The sequence below is a fragment of the Bison bison genome, unplaced genomic scaffold, assembly GCF_000754665.1.
Source record: "Bison bison bison isolate TAMUID 2011002044 unplaced genomic scaffold, Bison_UMD1.0 scf7180017864377, whole genome shotgun sequence".
Taxonomy (NCBI): Eukaryota; Metazoa; Chordata; class Mammalia; order Artiodactyla; family Bovidae; genus Bison; species Bison bison.
This window is the reverse complement of record NW_011494949.1, coordinates 5,115,501-5,137,326: the sequence shown is the minus strand read 5'-3', so window position 1 is coordinate 5,137,326 and position 21,826 is coordinate 5,115,501. Positions and strand designations below refer to the sequence as shown.

The following is a 21,826-nucleotide window of genomic DNA, read 5'->3' as shown; positions in this document are numbered from 1 at the left end:
GCAGCCATGAAATTAAAAGACGCTTACTCCTTGGAAGGAAAGTTATGACCAACCTAGATAGCATATTCAAAAGCAGAGACATTATTTTGCCAACAAAGGTCCGTCTAGTCAAGGCTATGGTTTTTCCTGTGGTAATGTATGGATGTGAGAGTTGGACTGTAAAGAAGGCTGAGCACCGAAGAATTGATGCTTTTGAACTGTGGTGTTGGAGAAGACTCTTGAGAGTCCCTTGGACTGCAAGGAGATCCAACCAGTCCATCCTAAAGGAGCTCAGTCCTGAATACTCATTGGAAGGACTGATGCGGAAGTTGAAACTCCAATACTTTGGCCACCTGATGGAAAAGACCCTGATGCTGGGAAAGATTGAAGGTGGGAGGAGAAGGGGATGACAGAGGATGAGATGGCTGGATGACATCACTGACTCAATGGACATGAGTTTGGGTAAACTCCGGGAGTTGGTGCTGGACAGGGAGGCCTGGTGTGCTGTAGGCAATGTGGTCGCAAAGAGTCGGACACGACTGAGCGACTGAACTGAACTGAATGTCATTCTGATGGGATTACTGTCTTTTGATAGTGGCCATTTATCCACTAGTAGAAACATCGGTCTTACTTGCTGTATATGCGATAGTACTAAATTTGGTGTTCTGTGTATGGTTATACAGTGTTTTCTTAATGCCTTGGAAATAATGCCCAATATTAATTTTTTCTGCTGTTTTTTTAATGCCGTTGCTGATTTTTAACAATTTTATTTTCCAAGGGAAACATCAGCCGTCAGGAAGCCGTCAGCATGATTCCACCGCTGTTGCTGAATGCCCACCCTCACCATAAGGTACTCTGAGCCTTACATGGAAAATGCTGGTATTCATCTCTCTCTGTTTTGTTGAGACCTTTTATCTTAATGTGGTTCATTATTTATTTTTCCTTTTCACTTTGGGTGAAGTGGAAAAATGATATGTATTTTGCTTTAGGTTCTTTTTGCAATTTTTACAGCTCAGTTTTTTTACTTGCTGTTGAGATTATCTTCATTGTCTCTGACTCAGTCAGGTTGAATTCACAGTGAACCCATACCGAGGGCTTGTTGAATGCCAACCATGGTTCTTTGTTCTTTTTGTGAATTAATTCTTTATTGCACACACATCCCTGTGAGGGCAGATGCTATCACTGTCCCTGTTTTTCCAGACGAGAGAAAGGAGGCAAAGAAAAACGGAGGTAATTGGCTTAAAGTTAGAAGTTAGTTGTCAGGGGCCAAACTGAGATTGGAACCCAGCGAACTCTGCCCCCTAGCGTTCTGTTACAATGCTTTTTGCATTTAGTATCTTCACTCGTCATCCCTGAGTGTATTTTTCTGCCGGTTTCTAGTGCTGTTTTTGTTCCTGTTTCCTGTGGAGCGAGTATCTTTCTCCTTCTGTGGTTTGGGGGCAATATAGATTAGGGCATCCCGATAAATTAAATAGAACATATGCCATAGATTTATCTTAGAAATAAATGTGCTTAGGTCCTAAAGTAGAAATGAAAAATAATTTTAAATTGTTCTAAGTTAGATGTAGGATAGTTGATTTATATAAAGAAAAACATCAAACGTTTTCTTGCTTTTCACTAGATCTTAGATATGTGTGCAGCTCCAGGGTCAAAGACCACACAGTTGATTGAAATGCTGCATGCGGACATGAACGTTCCCTTCCCAGGTATGTGTGGGGCCGGGGTCTGGGGGTGGGGGTGCTGCTCTGGTGGGTGGTGGATGAGGGAAAGAGCAAACACAGTGATAGCTTACGGTGAACGATGTCATCTCCGAAGAAGATGTAGCTTCGGGACCAGGGACCAGGCTTGGTTGCTCAAGAGCTTTTGTGTAGCAGAGTTTTATTAAAGTATGAAAGGGACAGGGAAAGCTTCTGACACAGACATCAGAAGAGGGGCGGAGAGTGCCCCCTCGCTAGTGTTAGCAAGGGAGCTATATACTTTTTAAATTAGTTATTACAGTAAATTGAAAGAATGCCTCAATGTTGTAAAAATTTTACCAGACCCACTCCCACAATTTACATTTTAGGATAAAAGAATTAGAACTTAACAATAGAAAGGTCCCACCAGACCCACTCCCATGATGTACATTCTAAGATACCAGGATTGGTCAGAAGGTTTTCAGGAAGGGGAAACTGTCCTCACGCAGGATTGTTGTTATTTAATTCCTAGGACAGAGTTTAAACTGGGTTGTTTGTTGTGTAATCATCAGTTTCGGGCTTAAAGAAAAAAAAAAAAACTTAGTTTTACGTGATTAAGACTAAGGAATGTAGAGAAAAAAAGAAAAGGTGTTTATCCTTTCCTCCTCCTTGAGAATTCCAGACCCCTTTTTCCTCCCTGGGTACCCGGGACTTCTTATCAGCCTGCCTAGGAATTGACTGTCTGTACAGGAGGAGTCAGGCAGCTGGGTTCCCTGTCTCTGAAAGTAGAGCTGGGTGCTGTGCCTGACCCCGTCACCTGTGCCCTCGTGTGCCCCGTGGAGAGGGGCCTTCAGTTTAGCATCACGCGTGGTTTCTGTAAAAGCATGTGTTGTTTCTTTTAGAAGCCACAGTAGGTAGATTTTTTTTTTAATCTGCCTGGTGAAAATCTCTGGCTGCTTCGCACCCTGGTTACATCATGCGGGATCTCTCATCGCGGCGAGCCTGCCCTCGTCCTGGTGCTCGGCCCAGGAGTTGACCCCCAGCGTGTGGGATCTCAGGTCTCCCACCAGGGTTTGGACCCACGTTCCCTGCATGGCGAGGCAGAGTCTTAACCACCAGACCCCAAGGGGGGCCCCAATAGGTTGATTTCAGTTTGAATTTTAGGGAGTCCCCGTCTCACATTGGGGTTTTGGTTCTCTTCTGACGGTTAGTACCTGTGTGAGAGGCGGGAGGATGTAGTTTAGAGCCACTGTCAGACTCCCCAGGTTCAAATCCCACCAGCGTCTGGTAGGTGAGTTATGTGACGTTTCCAGGCTCCACATAGGAAACGAGGCTTCCGTCTTGAACTTGGAGGACATGAGGTCGATGGCAAAGGTCCGAGCCTCCTTGGCAAGTGGACCCTCAGGAGCCTCAGTCCCCACCTCACTCTGGGAGCTGACTCTCAGGGTCTATAGTGGAGCCCCAGCACGTGTGGCCTATTTTAAACGCTTGTCAGGAGACTCTCTTAGTTTCCACGTCTTTCTCTCCTCACTCTCCCTTTTTTTGTTAATAGTCAATGGTAGAAAAGCTAGTTTGGGCAGAATAAGCCGTCCAAAGTGAGGAACTGTTGGCAAGATGAATTTTGAAGATTTGACATTTTAAGGGACTTGAAACCCCTGCCAAGCCGCCCACTTCCTTCTCCCGGATCGCGGCCCCAGTTCCGGCAAGTCTGAGGCTGGGTTGCTGGTCCCACCTGCCAGCCTGGGGGCGAGCGCGGCCCCCTGTCCGCTGCCTTTAACCCGACGCCGCCTTTGCGCTCGCAGAGGGCTTTGTCATCGCCAACGACGTGGACAACAGGCGGTGCTACCTGCTGGTGCACCAGGCCAAGCGGCTGGGCAGCCCCTGCATCATGGTGGTCAACCACGACGCGTCCTGCATCCCGCGCCTGCAGGTGGATGTCAACGGCAGGAAGGAGATCCTCTTCTACGACCGCATCCTCTGTGATGTCCCTTGCAGGTACCGTCAGGAGGCCGGGAAGCCCAGCGTCCCCACGAGAAAGCAAATCAGAGTCTAAAGTGAAGCTGCACGTGGGTAGTGAATTTGTCACAGCTGGTTTGAAGAGAGAGGCAGTGTGAGCCTAAATCAGAAAATAGAAACAGTTTTAGTGATAAACTGAAGGAGATCAGAGAGGGACGGTTTTAATGGTCTTGAAAGGGAACATGAAGACGATAGTGGAGAGCAGTGATATCACTAGGGCCTTGTTGCGGGCACTGTGCCGGGAGTGAGGTGTGAGTGTTCATTCAGCGCCTGCTTGCGGGGAATGTAGATACAGTGTCACAGCGTAATAATCGGTGTTAACACCCGGTGAATCCTGAGTAGGACATCCAAGGGTTCCGTGAAGGTTGGCGAACTCATGCATTTGTACACATCTCTTTCTTCGATATGTATTATGTTAGATTTTTGTAGAGTTTACTGATAAGAGAATTTCAAGGTATAGCTGAATTACTGAGTTTTTCCAGAAAGGAAGGAGTAAAAGTAAAGTGGCTAAGCTCCCGGAGACACTGCCATAGACGTGGACGTCAAATGTGTCTCTCTGAGCACGTGACTTGGCCAGACTGTTCTACCAAACCCTCCATCGTGCTTTGTTAGCTCTAAAGGCAGCGTTTAAGTGGGATGCATTGTTACCAAGTCCTGTCTTGTTTAAACAAATGGTAGTTTTACTGCTGGTGGCAGAGCTCGGTGGCGGTATTACTGTGTGTCAAACACCCGGAAGAATTCTCCTTCAGAAAAGTTGAAATAGGTCATGAGCTGCATTTGTTTTTGTTTTTTTTATCTCAGATTGCAGGTTTTTAGTTTTCTTTTGGATTAGATGTTTTCCCACTCCTGTGGTTTTTTTATCCTCTCTCTTTTTTTAAATTGGAGGATAATTGCTTTACCACGTGTGCTGGCCTCTGCCATACATTCCCGTGACTCAGCTTCGGCGGGTGTACACCATCCCCTCCCTCCGTCTCCCACCCCTCTAGGTGGTCACGGAGCACTGGGTTGTGCTCCCTGTGTTCTTGTGATCAGAGATACAACACTGTGCCCATGATGTGCCCTCTGAGTTGTAAGCTGCGGCAGTCATAATTGTAGTCCCCACAGTACAGCAGGGGATGTCATTTGAAAGCCGTGATATCTTACAGGACATTTCCACCCTGCAGAGCCTTCACCTCAAGGACATGTGACTAGACCCACAGTGAAAATTACGTTTTACAGGGAAAGCCAGCAGACACAGGAATTCCTCCAAAAAATCTGGGGTTCGAAATTAGACCCGGACAAAAAGCCTTAATTGGTCAACTGTATTATGAAATTTACATGGAAATGATTTCTGTTAAATAGGAGTAGAAATTTCAAAAATGTTTAATTGATACAGAGAACACTCGTGGTAGAGAAATTAAATTGGCTTACTGAATTTGCTGAGGAAGTCCTTTATAAGTTTATCATTATTCATGTAATTCTGATTAAAATGCTGCTGTTGATCAGCAAGTTTCTAAGTAGTAGGATCAGATTGTTATCTATGTTCAGAGTTCTTTCCTAGGTCTGGAGATGGTGTTTTGATGGTATTTCTCTTAAATGGAAGCAAATTACTGTCTCTTTGTCGAGTGAGGTTTCCTACTCAGATCTTTTATTTCCTTGTTGAATTAAAATTGAAATATGATTAGAAAGTTTAATGCATTAGAGTGTCCTCCAAACAGAAATAGGAAGTTTATTGGGGCTTGTGAGAATTAGATTGTTTTCTAAGTGGTACTCATAATACCCTTTAGCATGGATTATTAAGCTCCAGTCATCCTGTGGTACAGAGTTTTAAGTTCTTAAATCCCTTTCTTTGCAGTGGAGATGGCACAATGAGAAAAAACGTCGACGTCTGGAAGAAGTGGAGCGCCTTGAACAGCCTGCAGCTGCATGGGTAAGTCAGCTGCACCTCCCTGGTGGCCCTGGGCGACGAGGAGGTGAGTGAAGGCTTACGGTCGAATCCCTGAGCGTGCAGAGCTTCAGCTGGCTGACGCAAGCCTCGGAGCTGCCTTCTTGAGTCTGCATATTTGTCAGGAGTTGGTTCTGAAACCTTTCAAGAGTAGGACATGAAATTGTATACATTTCAGGTATGCATGTATCGAAAATGCCTTTTATTTTCTAAACATGTTGTCCATGAAAAGACCGTTTCTTACTAATCTTTCTCCTCTCTGTTTTCAGTTCTTCGTGTTGAATTATTTTACCTTTTAACATCTGATCTCAGAAATATTTATGGCTATCTTTAAAAAATTTTTTGAAAAGTTCTTAAAACTGAAAGGAAAAAGGCAGTCTTATAACTCAGATATATTTTATAATTCCTCGTGTATTGTAGTGTTTCCTGTGCATAGGGATTTTTTAAATTGTAGTGTCCACAGAGCTTTGGCTTTTTATCTCATTTAACATCAGAATCACAGATACAGAACTGTGGGTGACCTAGAGTGTGCGCACGTGTGTGCTCAGTTGCTCGGTCGTGTCCAGCTCTTTGCAACTCTGTGGACTACAGGCCACCAGGCTCCTCTGTCCATGGGGTTTTTCCAGGCAAGAATACTGGAGTGGGTTGCCATTTCCTTCCCTGGGATATTTTCCCCACCCAGGGATCAAACCTAAGTCTCCTTCATTGACAGGCGGATCTGTACCATTGAAGCACCACCTGTGAAGCCCTGATCTAGAGTATCCTAAAGAATATTTTTATAATCCTGATACTAATCCATAGTATCTAAATTTATTGCTTAACTACTGTGATAATTGGGGGGGGGAGCAAAATTCACTGGTACAGAAAAAAAAATTAATGAAAGTTAAAAAAAAGTATCTGTAAACAATGTTGATACTTATCTACATTATCCAAATTTATTACTTAAATATTCTGATAATTGAGAAAAAAACCAAAATCCACTGGTGCAGAAAAAATAATGAAAGTAAAAAAAAGTATCTATAAGCAGCGTTGTTTTTGCAGCCAGTTAAGCCGACTGTGCCCTTTTCCCGTGGGGGCCCAGTGTGCAGTGGCTGCAGACGGCAGCCTCCTTGGGAGTGTGTGCACCTGTTCCCTGTACAGGCTGCCCTAAGGGACCTTGGAGACAACTCTTTCTAGTGGGCATTCATGACTGGCCTGCTGTCCCCAGTCTATCCCTGGGTTGGGAGGATCCCCTGGAGAAGGAAATGGCAACCCACTCCAGAACCCTTGCCTGGAGAATCCCATGGACAGAGGAGCCTGGTAGGCTACAGTCCATGGGGTCGCAAAGAGTCGGACACGACTGAGCAACTTCACTTTCACTTTCATAAGCAATGTTGTTACTGTTCTGTTAACCTTTCCCAACATGTGAATGAGCAAAGCATAAAGCTAACAACTGAATTCAATATATTAGGAAAATTTCACTATTAAAAAGACCATACAAATACATGATATTTCTTTCTATTAGCAGTTGATGTATTCTAAACCTAAATTCATGTTTCATATGAAGCATTGAATTGATATAGTTAAGTAATAAATTTAGATAACATAGGTTAGTATCAGCACTGTTTACAGATACTTTGTTTGTTTTTCAATTATCAGAATAGTGAAGTAATAGATTTAGATAATATAGATTAGTATCAGGATTACAGAGGTCATCTAAAATAGTCATAGTCAACACTTAGAGGATGCCATCTGCATACACATATACACACCCAATGTAGCTTAAGTGTATTAATCGCATCGCATTGGACCTCCCTGGTGGCCCAGTGATGAAGAATCTCCCTGCGCACGCGGGGGACGTGGGTTTGACCCCTGGTCTGGGAAGATCCCAAGTGCCTTGGGGCAGCTGAGCCTGTGAGCCGCAGCTGCTGGAGGTCTCGCACGTAGAGCCTGTGCTCTGCAACAGAGACCTAGCGCAGCCAGAACTAAAGTGAAAATGAGCGAGTGCACAGAATTCACTTTTAAATGAAGCGTGTCATGTAGACTTAGAAGATGTGATTTACTTTCACAGAGGAACAGAAAATGGAGTTATGTTGAAAATTTTTTTTTTAAATGGAGTTATGTTGAAAATCCTGGTATTCAAAAAGGTATTTCTTCTGTGAAGAGCCTTATGAACAAAAGGAAAGTCTTTTAAAAGATTGGAGACACTATTTTTGTGAATGGCACATTCTGGGTTTATGGGTATTGGTTGCTCCCTGCATGGGAGATGAAGGATTTCTACAGATACGTTCCTGGTATCTTCTGTCCCCTCAACCTCCGGTTTTATTAATTTCACTGTCATTTTGAAAAGGGAAAGTTTTGTAATAATTCAGTTGGTTTCCCAAATTCTCTCCATAATTTTACCTCAGAACTATATTGGGATGCATTAAAAATAATGAAATAGTGCCATTTGTAGCAACATGGATGGGCTTAGCGATGATCATTCGAGGTGAAGTAAGCCAGACAGATAAAGTGCCACCTGATGCCACTTACATGTGGAGTCTAAAAACTACAGCAAGCTAGTGACTGTCACAGGTGGAAATCAGGCTCACAGATACGGGGGCAGACTGGTGGTTACCAGTGGCAAGGGGAGGAGGGACAATGCAGGACTTGGGACTCTTGTTTTTAATCAGCACGAAGAACCTTAAATAGGCTTACACTGACTTCCTTTAGAACCTTAAAAGGTATAATAATGAGCGTTGTTCATTTTACAGAGAGTGTTTTGTATTTTGTTGTAGGTCTGTCATAGTGAAGTCGCTCAGTTGTGTCCGACTCTTTGCAACCCCATGGACAGTAGCCAACCAGGCTCCTCTGTCCATGGGATTTTCTAGGCAAGAGTACTGGAGTGGATTGCCATTTCCTTCTCCAGGGGATCTTCCCAACCCAGGGATCGAAGCCGGGTCTCCTGCATTGTAGGCAGATGCTTTACCGTCTGAGCCAGCAAGTCTGTCCTAAACTAATGAATACCTGCTCTAGTAGGGCCTGTGATGCGTGTGCTGTATGGTTGTGCTTGTCGTAAAGTAACCTAGTATCTGGCCCTCAGTTTACAGCTACGGATCGCAACACGGGGTGCTGAGCAGCTAGTAGAGGGGGGCAGGATGGTGTACTCTACGTGTTCGCTGAATCCCATCGAGGATGAAGCCGTCATAGCGTCTCTACTGGAAAAGAGTGAAGGTAAGTGCGTGACGGATCTTTAGGAAAATGTATTTCAGAACCTTTATTGCTGTGGTGCATTCTCCTGTAGACTTTTTCTAACTTTGTTCATGGACATTAGCTTGTATGATTAGTCCATAAACCCTACAATGAGGTGTATGTGTGCTTGTCAAGTCGCTTCAGTCGGGTCCGACTCTTTTCAAGCCTATGGACTGTAGCCCGCCAGGCTTCTCTGTCCGTGGGATTCTCCAGGCACGAATACTGGAGTGGGTTGCAGTGCCCTCCTCCAGGGGAACGTCCCAGACAAGCCCACCTCTCTTATGTCTCCGGCATCGACAGGCAGGGTCTCTGCCACTAGCGCCACTCGGGAATCCTCAAAATGAGGTAGCCCTGATTACAGACATGCTTCTGTAATGAATTTGTCATTTTCCATGAGAAATGAGTTTTGCCTGTTTTCTTTCTATAAGTTTGAAAGGTGGTATCAGATCCTTTACCACACCGTTGCATTTTTAAAAAGTTTTAATTGTGGTAAAACACACGTAATTTGAAATTATACAGTTAATTTAAAACATGCAGTTCACCAGCGTAACTGCGTTCACTCTGTTGTGTAGCCAGGCTCCCAAGCTCTTGATCTTGCAAATGAACTTCTAGGCCCTTTGAGCAGCTCCCCCATATCCCCCCGCCCCAGCCCTCCCTGCTGTATTTTCCGTCTCTGTGTGTGACTGCTCTAGGTATCGCCTCTGAGCGGAATTCTGCAGCATTTTTTTGTGTGACCGACCGGCTTATTTAGGATCATGTCCCCAAAGTTTATTCACGTTAGATGATATACTCTCAGAATTTCCCTCGTTTTTAAGGCTGAAGATACTCATTGTATGTTTAGACTGTACTTTGTTCATTCATTGATCTGTCGGTGACACTTGGGTCGCTTCCACGTTTTAGTTGCTGTGATAATGCTGCTTTGCACCTGGCTATACCAGCGACTCTTGAAAGACCCTGCTCTCAGTTCTTTTGGGTGTATACATGAGTGAAATTGCTGCAGCCTGTGGTGATCCTGTGTTTATTTGTTGAGGACCCACAATGCTTTTTCCACAGCAGCCGCACCATTTTATGTCTCTACCAACAGTGCACAGGTTTTCCAGCTCCTCTGCATCCTCACCAGCACTCGCCATTTTCTGCTTTCTTGACTATTAACCATCCCAATGGGAGGGAGGTCTTACCACACTGTTTTACGCTGAGGGACCAGACATAACGTTTCATGTTTTCATGTCAAATATTTCTCCTTTTATGTTTTTGCTGAAATGTTAATCTTTTCCATCAAATTCTCCTTAAAGCAAATAGTGGGAAATTTAAAACTAATTACATCTCCTGAATAGAATGCTACTTGCGTATGAAGCAGGTTGAAATGTAGATCCTGAAACTGGTGTGCATTTCCTGAGATGGTGTCCACGACTGTCTCAGCTTCTGTTACATTCTTCTCAGTGGCTGAAAGGCCTGTGCTGTGAGGTCAGCCCTCCTGTTCTCACCTTTGTGGTCCTTTCAGTTTGAATTTCCTGTGTCGTATTTTGTTTCGCTACCCTTATCTGAGACTTGATTTCTGTGTCGTGTTTTCCGTATGGAAAAGCTCCGCACTTTTGGTGGTGCTCTATTTCAGAAGGCCGGTAAAGAGAAAGGTCACGGGTGATGTAATTTGACAGTAACTGAGAGTCCTGTTCCCTGAGCACCCTCTCACTGGGCAGGTGGGTCTTCCGTCTGCGTTTTGCTGTCACAGCTGTCTCTTTGCACATGGTTGCTCCAGACCACATCGTGGGTGTCTCATTCCCATGCTCCATCAGAGGCATGTGTGTAGACGTGGCTTCATCAGACAGTGACTTTTGCTGGGTCTTGTCCTCTGCATTTGCTGGGGATCTTAACTGCAGGCGTGGGGCCCCCACCTGAACGTTCTCAGACCCAGCAGAGGGGATAGGTGGCCAGTAGGCGTTCAGTCAGTGCTCGCTTCTGACCCAGATGCTAGCAGAGAGTCACCGCTGAGCCCAGGCAGCGTTGGACTGAGAAAACCAGCTTCCGTGTTTGCACTGTTACCTGGTGTTCGCGTTTAGGAGCCGGAATGTTTGGATGCCCCGTGGCGGCCAGCATGACGCTTTTGTTGACGTTTCTCCCTGTTGGACCTCCGCCTTGGGGATTCTTCTGCTTTGTTTTCATGAGCCCTGCGTTTTTCACAGCTTCCACGGAGCTGTGTTGGATTTTTCTTTTTGTGAGGCTGTCCATGGATCTGTCCGTGGGTTGTGGTGGGTAGTTCATCTGAGAGGTTTCCTGTAACGGCCCCAGAGTAGAGCTTCTTGTAATGGCACTCCTATGAACACCGCTTTAGAAGGGGGCTGTCGTCCTGATGGCCGTTTTAGAAAACCAGCTTGGACCTGAAGCTGAATGTTTAAAAATGTCCACAGTTTCATCGTGTTGCTTTTTGGATCGGTATGTTTGTTCGAGATAAAGGCATGCAGACGCAGATGTAGTCCTTGGTGTGACTGGAGACCAGGAGCCGGCCGAGCGCAGGGTCCCGCCCTGTGTGCGTTCTAGGCCGCCTGCATGGCCGCGCCTTGGGCGCAGCGTGGACTCTGCAGCTGATTCCTGCAGCAGCTCCCGTGCTGCCCTTCACCCACGTGGCAGCACTTGCTCTAAGTGTGCAGGTCCGTGGGCTTGAGTGACTCTTGATGCTACGCTGTGGAGAAGAGCTCATTTACGGTCAGTCCTTGACCCACCCCAGAAGTCTCTGATCTGCTCTGTCTGGGTGGGTCTGGCCTCCCGGAACAGTCTCTGTAAACAGGATCTTAGAGTGTGCGATCTTTTACAGTTGTTTCCTTTCACTGGGATAACGGGAGTTTTTGTTTTGCTGTTGACCCGCAGGTGCTTTGGAGCTCGCCGACGTGTCTTCAGAGTTGCCAGGACTGAAGTGGGTGCCTGGGCTCTCGCAGTGGAAGGTAGTCTCCCGCCAGGACTCTGGCTCAAAAGGGCGGGTCAACTTACTAGGCCTCTTAGAGTCGTGAGAATTTTAAAGCATCCACTCTAGGGTAACTTGAATAAATGGTTCATTTGATTATGCAACTTAGAATCAGTTTCAGAATTATGTTTAATGACAAACGGTACGTTTATACAAATATTTCTGGCAGTGGAAGTTCTCCTGCCTTTATTCTGTAATCACGAGTCAGCTTTGTTTATGTACAAGTATAGCTTTGCTTTCTTCCCTTTTAATTGGCTGGGATTCCAACCTTTGTTTCCAGTAGGAAGCAATTCACTTCTCAGTGTTAGCCCAGGAACGGTCTGAGGCTTGTTTTATAAAAGAAAGAGAGAAAAAATAACCCGCTTGGAAAATGAAAATGCCACCTCATAGAATGAGTGTCCTGGTTCATGGAATAAAAGATGGTGTCATTTCTTTCCTTGCAAACCGTCCTCCTCTCTTTAGGGAGAAATGAGACATGCCATCTCTTGAGAGCTTCCCCACCCCCTCCTCTGGCTTTCCCTGCTCTCAGATGGGCTGGTCATTGAGTCCCAACCCTCTGGCCCTGCAGGTGATGACGAAAGATGGGCAGTGGTTCACATCCTGGGACGATGTCCCCCACAACAGACACACCCAGATCCGGCCGACCATGTTCCCCCCGAAGGACCCTGAGAAGCTTCAGGCCATGCACCTGGAGCGGTGGTGAGTTTCCTGGGAGATGCGTCTCGGGCGTTTCCTGCATGGGCTGTGCTGTGCCCTTGGCTGAACTTTTGGACCTGAACTTTACAGCAAGTAAGGTTCTCAGTGTCTCCTAGCTGCTGGTAGCAAGCAGCTGTGTTGTAAACTTAAAAAAACAAACCGGTGTGAACGTAAATGGCGATGTTCTAGACACTGCGTTATCAACTCCTTACAGGTGACACACTGCCGTTCTCTCAGTGAGGGTTGTGTGTTGTATTGTGAGTAATATATTGTGTTATGAGATTGTATTTTGGATCAGTTAAACAGGGTAAGTTGTGTATGCGTGTGCTTTTTCAGTCTTAGAATATTACCACATCATCAGAACACTGGAGGCTTCTTTGTGGCTGTGTTGGTGAAGAAGGCTTCGATGCCGTGGAATAAGCGTCCTCCAAAGGTAAGCGTCTCCCGGGACAGCAGAGCGTGCTGTGTGGCCTTGCTAACCGGTGAGGCAGGAGCTGACCACGGAGCATGTTTGCAGGGTGGAGGGCAGTTGGGTGTTCTTGTGTGTGTGGTGGTGATGGTGTCCTTATATTTTTGAGTTTTCCAAAAAGCACCAATTTCTTAAAACTTTTAATTAAAGTCGCTCAGTTGTGTCTGACTCTTTGTGACCCCATGGACTGTACCATCCATGAAATTCTCCAGGCCAGAATACTGGAGTGGGTAGCCTTTCCCTTCTCCAGGGCATCTTCCCAACCCAGGGATTGAACTCAGGTCTCCCACATTGCAGGCAGATTCTTTACCAGCTAAGCCACAGGGAAGCCCAAGAGTACTGGAGTGGGTGGCCTTTCCCTTCTCCAGGGGATCTTCCCAACTCAGGGATGGAACCCAGGTCTCTCCCGCATTGCAGGCAGATTCTTTACCAGCTGAGCCACCTTATAAGGGAAGTGGAAAAGGTGGAGTTTGGGAATCGCATGGGCTATGGTCCTTGGAGTATACACGGACTGCAGAGTCGGACATGACCGAGCGACTTAACACACACACACACCTTCCTTCTGCATCTTCAGCTTGCTTCTTTAATAAAACTTGAAGAGGCGTGAAGACTGCTCTGTGGCTCAGTCAGAATCCCCTGGTGTCTGAGCCCTGCGTTCCCACGGGTGGTTTTCAGCTGGGACAGCTCTGCCAGCCGCAGGCCGGCAGCCTTCCCCTTGGCCGTGAGGGGCAATGCCAGGCTGTCCAGGCCTGCCTCAGGTGGACGTGGGCAGGGCTGATCCGTCATAATGAACCTCAGCCGCCCCCAGGGTTGTGTGAGGGAGGCCATGAGGCAGAGAGGTGGGGAGAGGGCAGCTGCTGCTCTTTTATTTTTTTTTTAATAATTTTATTTATTTGTTTTTGGCTGTGCTGGGCGGTCTTTGCCATGAAGGCTTTTCTCTAGTCACGGTATGGAGGCGTCTCTTTGCAGTGGGTTCTCTTGTCGAGGAGCACAGGCTCCAGGAAGTGTGCATGGGCTCGTGAGTTGTGGCTCGCAGGCTCAGTAATCGTGGCCCACGGGCTCAGTTGCTCGGAGGCCTGTGGGGTCTCCCTGAACCCCTGGCGGGTGAATTCTTTACCCCTAGCCACCAGGGAACCCCGAGGGCAGCCTCTGAGTCTTAACTCAGGCTTGTGGTGTGAAGCGCGGTACCCCCCTTTGTCAGCGTGCGGTGGGACTTGATAGCTCGTCCATCAGCATGCCTCCTGTTGCCGTGGACTGGGGCCTGGGGTCACTGTCAGCGGGGCTCTAATTTCTTCGGGTCCGTGTGGGACGATGAGGACCGGTGGTGCTTATAGCCTTCGGAGAAATAGAAGCCAACCATTCTCTAGGGTATGGCTCATCCAGGTAGATGCCTGCAGGCACAGCCTCATGGCGAGGTGACGCGGCGCTTCCAAGCAGTCGTCCTGGGGCTTGTGAGGCTGGAGAGGGTCCCCTGGAGGCGGGGCTCCTGCCTCTCACAGCCCCTGGTCCCCGTCAGGAGAGGAGGCGTGGAGCTCACAGCCGGGCGCTCAACATGTGAACGCCGACCTCGTCTGCAACTGAATCATCTTGCAACTGTTGCTTTATATTACATGTGATTTTCATGCAGTCACAATGTTACTAATGAAGTAGTTTGTATGCTTTCGTTCTGAGACTTAAAAACTGAATTTTGCACTCTGAGATCCATCTTACTTTGCACTGGTCACATTTGACCTGGTCAGAGCACTCGTGAGCCCACCTAGCATGGCGCTGCTGGGGCCACGTGATAAGACTGGGGGCCTCGGTCTTCAGGACGCCATTGTCCCGTTGAAGCGATGCAGAGTGTGAACGCTGCTGGAGCTGGGGCCGGGGAGAGGCATGCGGACAGAGTGCTGTTGGTGTCATTGTGAGGGCGCCGGGTCAGATCTCAGCATTGCGCCCAACAGAAGGAGCTTCCTGGGTCAAGGGGCGCGGGAAGGGGGCTCTGGAAAGCAGGCGGTTTCCAGACTTGAGGGGCGGGGTGGAAAGGACACACAGCCTTGCTAACCTTGGCAGAGGATTTGGGGGTTTGTTCTTTGTTTGCCTTTTTCTTTTACAATTAAACCACGTTTCTGGGAGGCAGTGTTGCACAGCGTTACAGAACCTTACCAGCCTGTCCGCTTAATAGCTTTGTGAACCTGACGGACGTGTTGGACTTTCCCGTGTACATAACCTGATTTGTAAACTCACTTCATAAGGGTTGGGAAATACCACTTTTACCAGCCTGGTGACTTGTTAGAAAGGACGTACAGTTTTAAAGAAGGTTACCAAGTTGAGATGTAATGGACACAGATCGTGTCGGCTCAGGGGCACCAGGGTGATGCTGTGCACATACACCTGGTTGTGGGGTGTCTTTTCCCAAGGTGAGAGCTTTTAAGGTCTCTCATAGAAAGTTTGAAGTATATAAGCAGCGTTGTTACCAGTAGTCCCTGTGCTGTGTGTCACGCGATCTTTTGTCGTCTAAGATCTTACATAAGGTATACGTAGAAAGTTAACGGCAGTAAGACACTTTGCTCATTTTTCGACAACTGGTCCCTCCATCGTGGGAGGTGCACTTCATCTTTCTTCCGTTGGGCCCTGGAGCGTTTCCACTCTCCTCTCTGAGTCCTTGTCTTCCTTCTCGGCCCTGTGTAGCGTGTCTGGAAGCGTGTGACTCACCGCACAGAGCAGATGCCTGGCAGAATTTCTGGGTGAAGACAGGCCGGTGTTGCTGGCCCCCGCTAAGAAACAGGAAGTTAAAACTAGACTCTGTGCCCATGAATTCTGCTTATAATAGCAGATTTAAAATACTTTTTTAAAGAATCCTGTTGTCTGTCTTTTGCATGTGAATTGCTGTATTCGTTCGGGTGGGTTTTGTGGCCCTGGAATCTTCCCTGCCTGTGTCAGGACAGAGGCAGTTGCTGTCCCAGTGTTAACGAGCGTGTCCCTGTCCAGCTGCAGGGTGAGCTGGCAGAGCCGCGGGCCCCCGTCCCCCCAAGCCCTGCGGAGCCCATGGCGGGCTGCACCTCCGACACCTCGGAGCTGGAGAGCAAGCTGGCACCTGGCATCAGCGACACAGGAGCAGTGGAGAGAGTGGAGAACATGGACAGCAGTGGGAGTAAGAGGGACGGCGTGTGCGGGTGAGGACCGCTGCGTCGTGGCCTTGGCGCCCCAGCGTCTGCCCAGCCCTCGGGGTTCAGCAGGGTCCGGGTGGCGGCTTCGCAGGGGCGAGCAGGTCCTGGCTGTGTGGGCCCCGTGGCTGATAACCGCAGGGGATGGACGCCTCGGATCGTCCTCCGCAAGGAAGAGACCCGCGTCCCTGCAGGGCGGGGTGGGGCTGCGGGGAGGATTGGGCTGGAGGGACTACTGCGACCCCTCGCTGACGGATGCCCTCATCCCATACCCGCCTCAGCCCTCCTCCATCCAAGAAAATGAAGCTGTTTGGGTTTAAGGAAGATCCCTTTGTGTTTATTCCCGAAGACGACCCGCTGTTTCCACCTATCCAGTAAGGATTCATTCGGCCTGTTACAATTCCTTGTTTATGTTTACCGTGGGGTTAAATGCACACGTGGTCACATGTAACCGTAGTTGTTCTTTTAGCTCCTATTTAATTGCCTGTGAGAGCTGGGGGAAGCTTTAGAGGGTGTTTACCAAACCCTTCAGTTTAAGGTGAGCAGTAATCAGAGAATGCTGGACCCCTGAAGGCAGAGATGACGGAGATGGGGACTCTGGACTGGGGGCCCAAGTGGGAAGCCCTCGGTGGGGGTCCGTGGCCAGGGCGCCCCACCTTGCTGCTGGTTAGGGAGGGTTGGTCGGGTGGGGTTTCTGGGTCGATCACAGGGGAAAGGTGCTCAGGATATCTGTCGGGTTCACTTCTTCCTTGTCGGTTAAATTTAGCGTCTGTGAACCAAAGTGCTCACATATGCTGTCCTGTAGATGACTGGTCCTTTGCCTGTGTTTGTGAAAATCCCTCCTAAAATGTCCGTGAAGGGGGAGTGTTCTCAGGTGTGTTGTTGGAATTCGGGGGAGACGCTGTGCCTGTGAACGCAGGTCCTGGATCCAGGAGGTGCAGGCCAAGCGGGGGACGTTAGGGTTAGACAGTGGGCGTCCAGGGCAGAGCCCCCGGCCCTGAACCACACGAGCGTGAGACGTTAGACCATGCAGGGGCGGGACGCCACAAGGCTGGCGTCACGTTTGAGCTGAACCCTCGTAACCAGCTGTGTCTCTTTCACAGGAAGTTTTATGCTTTGGATCCCTCGTTCCCAAAGACGAATCTGTTAACCCGTACCACGGAAGGAAAGAAGAGGCAGCTCTACATGGTGTCCAAGGAGCTGAGAAACGTGCTGCTGAACAACAGCGAGAGGATGAAGGTGGGGTCCCGGCCACGGAGGGCCGTCCTTTCTTGCTGCTCCCGCTTTGTTGGAGGGGCCAGGGCCCAGCTGCCCGCCCGGGGGTCTCAGAGCCGCCAGTGGTCGCAGGTCGCCTGCCTAGGGGTCTCAGAGCCACCAGTGGGCGCGGGCCGCCCTTCCGGGGGTCTCAGAGCCACCAGTGGGCGCGGGCCGCCCTTCTGGGGGTCTCAGAGCCACCAGTGGGCGCGGGCCGCCCTTCTGGGGGTCTCAGAGCCACCAGTGGATGCGGGCCGCCCGCCCAGGGGTCTCAGAGCCACCATTGGGTGCAGGCCGTCCGGCCGCGTCCTTCCCGCCATCTGTGTCGTGGGGCACCGGGGCCTGCCTGCTGCTCTGTGGGCCTTGGTTTCGTGTGTTCTTAACGGTAGCCTTTAGGGCCTGCATTTACTTGCTGAACTGTGTTCCCAGCTCATTTCCCTCTCGCCTGTTTGTTTCACACGGCCTACCTCCGTGTGGTCTGGAGGTCCTGGGCGTCACATATTCTCAGGACAGGGCTCGGACACTGTCCTTTCCCAGGGGCCCACCGGGGTTTCCAGGGTGATGGCAGCCTTGCTCCTGATGGCCCGTGGACCACGTGCATTTCTTGTGTTCTCAGAGTTTCCTAGTTTTAGTGTCTTATTTAAGTGCTAATTATTGGGCTTCCCTGGTGGCTCAGTGGTTAAAAAAAAAAAATCCACCTGCCAATGCGGGAGACATGGCTTTGATCCCTGGGGCAGAAAGATCCTCTGGAAAAGGAAATGGCAACCCACTCCAGTATCCTTGGCTGGGAAATCCATGGTCAGAGGAGCCTGGCAGAATACAGTCCATGGGGTCTCAAAAAGTCGGACAGGACTTCGCAACTGAGCGCATACACACGCGTGTGCTAAGTGTTAGTATAAGCCACTTAAAGCAGAACCGCTTGAGGACTTCAGTCAGGCTGAGAGAGTATCTGTTTTAGTCAGAGGACCGTGGCGGCCACTTCTTCCCTTCTTTGAGCAGCTGCTGACAGCTTTGTCTGCTCGGGGGCTGACGGAAGGGAGTATTCCCATTGATTTTTCTGACTTCCGCTTTCATGCGTTTGTTTCATCTGTGTTTTCCATCACAGGTCATTAACACTGGGATTAAAGTCTGGTGTCGAAATAACAGCGGTGAAGAGTTCGACTGTGCTTTCCGGTTGGCACAGGAGGTGAGGGCATGGACAGGTGTTTCTGAGCCGGCCTGGTTTCTGCCTCCAGCGGGAGCTCTCGTGGTTTCTGAGCTCTCCTGGGCTGGGGGGTATGTCTGCCTGTGCGACCCCCGTGTCACCGGGGTCCCCCCACCCCCGGGTAGGGGCCATGCTGAGGGGGCAGACCCCGGGCACCGCCTCACACTGGTCGTCACAGTGATGGGTCTCTGTATCCCCCAGGGAATATATACGTTGTATCCGTTTATTAACTCAAGAATCATCACCGTATCAATAGAAGACGTCCAAGTTCTGTTAACCCAGGAAAACCCGTTCTTTAGGAAGCTCAGCAGCGAGGCCTACAGCCAGGTCAAGGACATGGGTAAGCGGCCTGACGCGAAGACGCAGCCCGTCCTCCCCTGGGGCGGCTCGGCGCTCCCGCCTGCCGGGCCTTTCTCGCCTCCGTGTTCTGCACGCTGAGGCTTGGTTCTCAGGGCCTGCGTCCACCTGCCGAGGGATCTGAGGGACAGAGGCGGTAGTCCCCGCACGCCGATGGGGGATTAGTCCCCGCTCTCCCCGGCCCGCCCCTCGCGCCAGCCTGTGCAGGTGTGGGGCCGGCAGATGGGGTGGGGATCTGTGGGCGGGGAAGCCGAGGCCCAGGAGGGCAGCCAGCACAGGATGTGGTTCGTTTGGCGTCTTGGCCAGCCCCCCGCGCTGCAGGGCGCGTCGGGCTCAGCCGGGCTTTCCTGTCTCCCAGCCTTCCACCCTACATCTCTCTAGTGAGGTTTTCAGCTCAGAATGAAAATAGGGCTGCCGGGGATTCTAATCGCATTTGCTTTCTGTTCTCGCTTCCTTCTTTATCGCTGAACCCGCGTTTCTGGTTCGGTTAGAGGGAGACGGTATAGACGCAGTATTAAAGTCGCGCAGGCACGCCGCGGCCTCCCCTTGCTCGACTCCTCGGGTGGAACCGCGTTCACCGTGGGGGTTGTCGTCAAGGATAAGGGAACTGCTTGGAGTCAGTTTTGTTTTTTTCCTTTTAATCCTGCCTTTAGATGATTGCAGTATGATTTTGACAATTTTTATATGTTCTTTCCTGCTGTTTCTGGGAGTTGGACCAATTATCTTTTTAATCTTGCGTTTTGAGAATTAAGCAGTGGTTAATCCCCATCTCCCTGCGCCCGAAAGAGCCTTGCAGAGCGGCCGAATCCCTGAGCGCTCTGACTCCACTGTCTCCACGGCCCCACTTGGTACCTGGTGTGGGGCAGCCTGGTGGGCTTCTAAAGAAAGGCCTCTGGCCTCCTCCGAGACCCCTGAGACCTAGCATCTAGGTTCTCTCCTCTGGGCCCGTGAACGAGGGCAGCAGAGGCGTCTGGGCCCGGAGGGCTCAAGCAGCGGTGTCTGTTTCTCTTCCAGCCAAGGGCAGCGTCGTCCTGAAGTATGAGCCGGACCCCACGTAAGTGAGATGCTCCGCCCTCGAAGCCTCCGAGTTCTGTGGGAGAGGGCAGGGTTGTCTTAGAAGCCTTTCAGAACTGCAGTGTTCCCGGGCGTCACCGTGACGGTCCTCTTTATGAAGTACCTATGCATGTTTGTTCAGAGGATAAAGCGAAGGGTCAGTGTGAAGACGGGCCGTTAAGAGAGGCTGCGTTCTCCCACGCCTGCCGGCCGTGTCCGGTGCTGTTGCCCTGCCCGTGGGGGCGGCCGTGCCAGCCGCCATGGCCCCCAGGACCACCGCTCAGTGACACCCCTCGCAGGAGGGTGTGGTTCCGGGTGGTCCGCACTTGCCAGAAACGGGACAGGGGACTTGAGTGCCGGCCCGGGGCCCTCAGCGGGGTGGGGGTGGCCGAGTCAGCATCTGCACCCCAGCTGGTCCCCACTCAGCAGCTGCCTCTGACAAAACGCTGCCTCCCGAAGAGGAGAGAGAACAGGCCCTGGGCTGGAGAGCGGTTTGGGCAGCTCATCCCGAGGCGGGCCTTGGCCTGACTGGGTGGTGGGAGGGAAGCTGGGGGCCCAGCCCCTGAGGTGGAGCCAGCGGCGGGGCCTGGCCTCAGGGGGCTCTGCACCGCCTAGGGTGGAGGGGGCAGGTCAGTTTTAAGATATTAGTATTTGGGCGGCTCACAGAAAATTTAAAATGGACAGTTTTAAGGTGTGGGTTCAGTGTTCCATGTACGCTGGTTTCTGCCAGTTGAAGTACTCAGGTGAAAAGAGCTTCAGGAATTAGATGTTTTTTTTTTTAAGGAAGAAAACTGGAGTATGAGAATTGTGTTAGGTTTTTCTTTCATCGTTTTTTTAGTCAACTAAAATTGTTCTAAAAAAATAGAAAGTTCCGATAGATTTCTGTCTCTCTCTTTTAGTGGTTTTTCTTACTCGTTCAGGCCTTTCTCATCTTTTTCTGTTTGTTTTTTCTTAGTTATTACTTAAACCCTTGTTTGGTTCTTGCTCCGCCTGCATCACTGATGCCTGTCGCCAGTGGGCTTGGGACACGTGTTTATTTAACGAGGACTTTAGGAGCTCAAAAACTAGACCAGAGTCTCCTGCGAAAGGAGCTAAACAGCGCGTGTGGCCCACAGTGACAGGCACCGTGCTGGGTAAGGGGCACCCAAGTGGCACCGACTGTCAGTGCCCTCCTCCCTAGGACAGGCCGGCGCGTCACGGCTGTGTTGTCAGGGGTGCGGACCCAGACCCGGTTGTCGGGAGCCTCGAGTGTGGGGAGGGCGGGTGCCCTGGTCCCCGACCCTAAGCCCCTGCCATCCCGGCTCCGGGCCGTGTCATCCAGCCTCTGGGGGCCTCGGTGTGCTCGTGTGTCCGGATGGGCTGTGAGGGACAGGGCTGCGTGCCTTGTTGGTCAGTAGGCAGGGAGGCGTAGGGATAGGCCTTCAGACTTGAGAGGGCGCAGGTGCCTGCAGATGCTCACGGTGAGAGTGCTGGACGTCTGCAGACTTGGGGGCTCGCCCGCGAGTTTGTAGAGGGAGACACTGGCCAGCCTGAGGGCCTTGGCGGTATTCGAGTCGGGAGGAGGGACGCCCGTAGGAGGGCAGACCGGCTTGGGGGTGGCTGTGGGCGCGGTCGTCTGCGCTGGCCTCTGAGGCTGCCGTGAGCAGACGAGGACCGCTAACCGGGAGCCGCTCTGTGCGCAGGAAGCCGGACACGCTGCAGTGCCCCATCGTGCTGTGCGGCTGGCGCGGCAAGGCCTCCGTGCGGACTTTCGTGCCCAGGAACGAGCGGCTGCACTACCTGCGCATGATGGGGCTGGAGGTGCCGGTGGGAAAGAAGCGAGAGGGCGCCGCTGCGGCGCCCGGTGCGGCCAGCCCCGCGGAGCCGGAAGACGGGCCGGGTGCGGG

The 21,826-nt window shown here is 50.3% G+C and overlaps 1 protein-coding gene across 1 annotated transcript in view; it reads left to right on the top strand.

Annotated features, from left to right (window-relative positions):
* NSUN2 (NOP2/Sun RNA methyltransferase family, member 2) overlaps nt 1–21,826 on the top strand; it is a gene marked incomplete at its 5' end in the record, with an annotated part of 33,079 nt that overhangs the window by 10,924 nt on the left and 329 nt on the right. Inside the window, 15 exons of the mRNA XM_010857148.1 lie at nt 758–829; nt 1,601–1,685; nt 3,458–3,650; nt 5,506–5,580; nt 8,657–8,787; nt 11,668–11,741; nt 12,330–12,460; nt 12,794–12,890; nt 15,897–16,081; nt 16,354–16,446; nt 17,176–17,311; nt 18,432–18,512; nt 18,732–18,870; nt 19,902–19,941; nt 21,623–21,826. Coding sequence (XP_010855450.1) covers nt 758–829; nt 1,601–1,685; nt 3,458–3,650; nt 5,506–5,580; nt 8,657–8,787; nt 11,668–11,741; nt 12,330–12,460; nt 12,794–12,890; nt 15,897–16,081; nt 16,354–16,446; nt 17,176–17,311; nt 18,432–18,512; nt 18,732–18,870; nt 19,902–19,941; nt 21,623–21,826 — 1,736 coding nt within the window. The remainder of the gene's footprint in view (nt 1–757; nt 830–1,600; nt 1,686–3,457; nt 3,651–5,505; nt 5,581–8,656; nt 8,788–11,667; nt 11,742–12,329; nt 12,461–12,793; nt 12,891–15,896; nt 16,082–16,353; nt 16,447–17,175; nt 17,312–18,431; nt 18,513–18,731; nt 18,871–19,901; nt 19,942–21,622) is intronic.